Here is a 4,577-nt window from a genome sequence, read left to right on the forward strand (position 1 = left end):
GACTGCTTTACAAACGAGGGTCAGTATAAAGCTGGTTTTGCTAAGAAGCTGCTCCTGAAAAAAGGATCGGTACCAACTATTCGTGTTCCTGCTGCACCTCCAGAAGAACTGAAATGAGTGTAATGTTTTATTAACCTTTATATTAATTTTTATATTAATCTTTGCAAATCGCTTGCACGCTTCACGATGAATGCGGCTAAGGTTTACACTCAGGGTACATTACGGCATGTTTTCTATGTACGACGTTCTCAATATAATTCATAATCCCACATTTATAATGAACAACGCGTTATGGTTATTGTGTTATTATTACAAACGGTGTACACACATAACAGAGGGGCAGGGTGAGCAAAGCTCATTATCATTTAAAGACACATGCACTTAAACGGCGTGCTGAAAACAGAGCTGTTTTTGACCAGGTAAAATTATTGTTTTCTTACAATACTAATGAGAATTTTTAATTAAAGTATATTACAAACTTTTAATTTAGATCCTAAAGAATCATATTGACATAGCTTGTACAAAAATGGCATTATATGACTCCTTTAACTGGTAATTATTTCCTGAGTTGTAGATTTGAAACTTTTATTTGCTGTATTTAGTCTATAGGTAATATGAATAAGTTGTCCATACACAAATATTAGCTAATAATTTCCTTATGCCAGTTGCCTTTGACAATATCCATGTACAAGAATACCGACAATATAAAAGCTTCTCATGGATTTTGTTTACTGGATTACATATGATAGCTACATAGGGTAGCCAGTGCCTGGCCTTGAAAATCATTAAGAAAAATTAGTTATTGTAGGTGAACAAAGTTTATTATATACAGCTAAATGCACATTGATATATACTGGTTATTTTACTACTAATAATAAACTGAAAAAAAGGTTAATGTGTTGAGACTGACTGATTAATAAGGATTTTGAATATTTCAGGAAATGTAATATGTTCAATGCCAGAGTTTGTATTCCTTCAAACAAGAAACATGTTCAGTTCTGTCCAGTCATGGTTTGTCTGGTAATAATAAAAAATCTTGATATACAGGTTTGTTGATGTTGTTGTTGTTTTTCTGGCAATCACAAAAAATAAATAAATAAAAATGTATTATAAAACAATATTTCCAGCTCTAAAACATTGGATCTTAAGTGAGTGGTCAAATAAACTGTAAAACAGATAAAATATGTGGTCACACACAAATTGGCCCCATATTGGCCTGCCAAATTACAAATTATTGGCAGAAGAGTTGTTTATTGTGATTATTATTATATTATTATAGTTTATTTTATTTATTTTTTTATCTTTGGCTTTTGAAATATTTATGCTCCCATTTTTAAAGATGCAATAGGCCAGCCAAAGCTGTGCAGTACAGAAATGTTGCTGTGGTTAAGGGGAGTTTAGGCTCTTCATTTAATTTCTTTCCACATAGCAACATTGTGACCCAGATCCGGCCCATATCTGGCACACGTGGAAAGATGATCTGGCCCACATGCAGCGTGGAATGACGGCCCTTGGGTGGCTCACTCCTGTTTGCCAGATGTGGGCGACAAGCAAACCATAGCAATGCCACATGTCAGCCAAAAGCAAAGAGCAAAAAAAAAAAGAGATTCATATGTTGATTGTTGATATCTGTGTGTGTCCGGATGGGTTAAGTTTTTGTGCTCATGTTTGTTAAAAGATTTTAACTGATTGTTATAATACTGCTGTATCTCATGCTGCAGTAACTCAATGTTTGTAATATGAATTAATTAATGGAACAACATAATTGTTAATTAAAAAAAAAAAAACATAAGTGAATCAGGCTATTTCATGTAACCATCATCACCTGATCTCATTTCAGTTTAGCTTTCTTTGCTGCCACAAATGTGTTTAACAAACACTGTCACAGCAGCCAAAAAGATGAAAGAAATAATAAGAGTTAAGAGCCCAACTAATGGAAACACTAATCACTGTGGTAACTTCAAATGAAACACATTAGAGTTAAACGTCTGTTATTTCTCAACAAAAACTTTTGTAGATGTCTGACAGAAATAAAGTCAGTCTGGTTAGTTATAAGTGAAGCTGGTAATGCTGTTTGTGGAGTTGTTTAATCCTCCTCTCCTGAGATCTTCAGAGATGTAATGTCTTCTTTTATCTTCAGTTGTGACTGAAGTTAGTTGCAGTTCTTATGTTTCTGCTCGTCTCTTTTTCTTATCTTTTCTTTCCTTCAGTGATTCTGCTTGTTAACAGGCTTATTAAGGCTGATACGACTCCATATTTAATATACACAGGTTTTCTGGCTCAGATAAGGTCAAGTTCTGGTTTATTTCATTGCTCTTGGCTGACATGTGGCATTGCTATGGCCTGCTTGTGGCCCAGATCTGGCAAACAGGAGTGAGCCACCCAAGGGCCGTCATTCCACGCTGAATGTGGGCCAGATCATCTTTCCACGTGTGCCAGATATGGGCCTGGGACATCACAATGTTGCTATGTGGGTTGTGGCTTACTAAGTTTTTATATTGTTTTTTTTTTTTTTTACAAAACAATGATTTCCATAAAATAATTATTTAAAACAACCTGTATGAATTTTATTTTTGAACATTTAGATTGCAAGCATTCTAAAAGAAGAAAAGCATATGGTCTTTTGAATTCCTGAGATATTCCCACTTATTTCTTGAAAAACAGTCTCATAACTTGCTGGCGTACTGTTGTCAGATTTAGTCCATAAATAAGGGGGTTTAAAATGGGTGGAATAAGTAGGAATTCCAGGGCCATGAAATTACGCACACCTTGAGGCACATTCTTTGAGCCATAACGACTGTACATTACATCAAACAGCAAAGCAACAGTCACATTGATCAATGAAAGCAGATGTGGCACACATGTTTGCATGAATTTGTGTCTGACTTCTATTGACTTTATGCACTTTCTAATCAACTGAAAATAGGAGCAATATATCAATACACCATGTCCACAGTATAGAAGAATAACAGTGAACCCAAACACATTATTTACTGTTGTAGAAAAACAAGAAAGTTTTGCAACTGCCCAAATCTCACAATATAACTTTTCAATAGTAAAGCCACATAAAGTGAGTCTAGATAGTAATACAATTAAAACAGACATGCAAAAAAATGGGGCCAGCCAGCAAAAAAGGATCCATTCAAGAACCCTCTGATTGGTCATTATTGAATGATACTCAAGTGGTCTACATATTGCCACATATCTGTCATATGCCATCACTGTTAATGTTGAAACCTCACACAAGGCAAATGAATAAATGACAAAAATCTGAATAAGACAGCCAGCATAAGAAATCATGTGATCTTCAGCTAATAAATCATAAAAGAATTTAGGGTAGAATCCAGCAGTGCCATAAAGTGCATTTATACTCAAATTACATATAAACACATACATCGGCTCATGAAGTTTCTTATGCGAAATTATAGTAAAAATGATAGTTACATTACAAAACACCATTAGGGGATAAAACAGTGCAGTGAGGGAAAAAAACACAAATCTATTTTCCATTGTTTCATTAAGTCCAGAGAGTGTAAATACAAAGACAATGGATTCATTCTCCAGTGGTGGCTGCATCTGGAATGATATGCAATTATTATGCAGTTGTTATTATTATTACATTTTTGAAAAGAAAAAAAAAATGCATTAGATTTCACCATCATGTTCTTAATGACATGCAGATGAAAGAGCATTTAATTTACACAGTTATCAGAGCATTTAATTATTTTTTAAAAGACATTTGTTTAGCTGTATTGTATTTTTGGACATGAAATATCTAAATATTTAACAGTAGCATACATCTTTGTAGTTGCTGTTGTTTTTCAGTTACAAAGGCAGTTGAACTCTTACCATGTTATCAGGTAGCATGTTTTCAGTAGTGTTTTGTAAAGGTTTGATTTGGTTTGCTATATATGGACACTGGTCTCATGGTAATTTCCTTGACCACAAACATTGAAAACAGTTTTAACAAGCTCTCAAAAGACTAATTTTCTCTTAAGTTAAAATAACTTCCAATGTCAAGCTACGCCCACAGGTAGAATTCTACTTTTGTAAACTTCTACGTCCAACCACATTCTTAATATATCAGGTCCAACACTACATAAATATGAAACCAGTAATATACAATGAAATCATTTTTAATTTTTCCTCTATGTTGTTAGACGGCACTTTCTTTCAAAATGGATTTAGAGTAATGTGCACAAATCATCCATCCATCCATCCATCTTCTTCCGCTTATCCGGGGCCGGGTCGCGGGGGCAGCAGTCTAAGCAGAGATGCCCAGACACTCCCTAGACTCTTCCTCCAGCTCTTCCGGGGGGACACCGAGGTGTTCCCAAGCCAGCCAGGAGACAGAGTCTCTCCAGCGTGTCCTAGGTCTTCCCTGGGGTCTCCTCCCAGTGGGACGCGCCCGGAACACCTTCCCGGGAAGGCGTCCAGGAGGCATCCGGAACAGATGCCCGAGCCACCTCAGCTGACCCCTCTTGATGTGGAGGAGCAGCGGCTCTACTCTGAGCTCCTCCCGAGTGACCGAGCTTCTCACCCTATCTCTAAGGGATCGCCCAGCCACCCTGCGGAGA

The 4,577-nt window shown here is 36.3% G+C and overlaps 1 protein-coding gene across 1 annotated transcript; it reads right to left on the bottom strand.

Moving 5' to 3' along the window:
• Window positions 1-2,646: 2,646 nt before the first annotated feature.
• Window positions 2,647-3,576, bottom strand: LOC311091049 (olfactory receptor 52D1-like; the record flags this gene model as incomplete). Its single annotated transcript, XM_084126780.1, has 1 exon — window positions 2,647-3,576. One exon carries the CDS (start codon window positions 3,574-3,576, stop codon window positions 2,647-2,649), a length of 930 nt encoding a protein of 309 aa, XP_083982906.1.
• Window positions 3,577-4,577: the final 1,001 nt, after the last annotated feature.

The sequence above is a fragment of the Abramis brama genome (genome assembly GCF_963993115.1).
Source record: "Abramis brama genome assembly, chromosome: 10".
NCBI lineage: Eukaryota > Metazoa > Chordata > Actinopteri > Cypriniformes > Leuciscidae > Abramis > Abramis brama.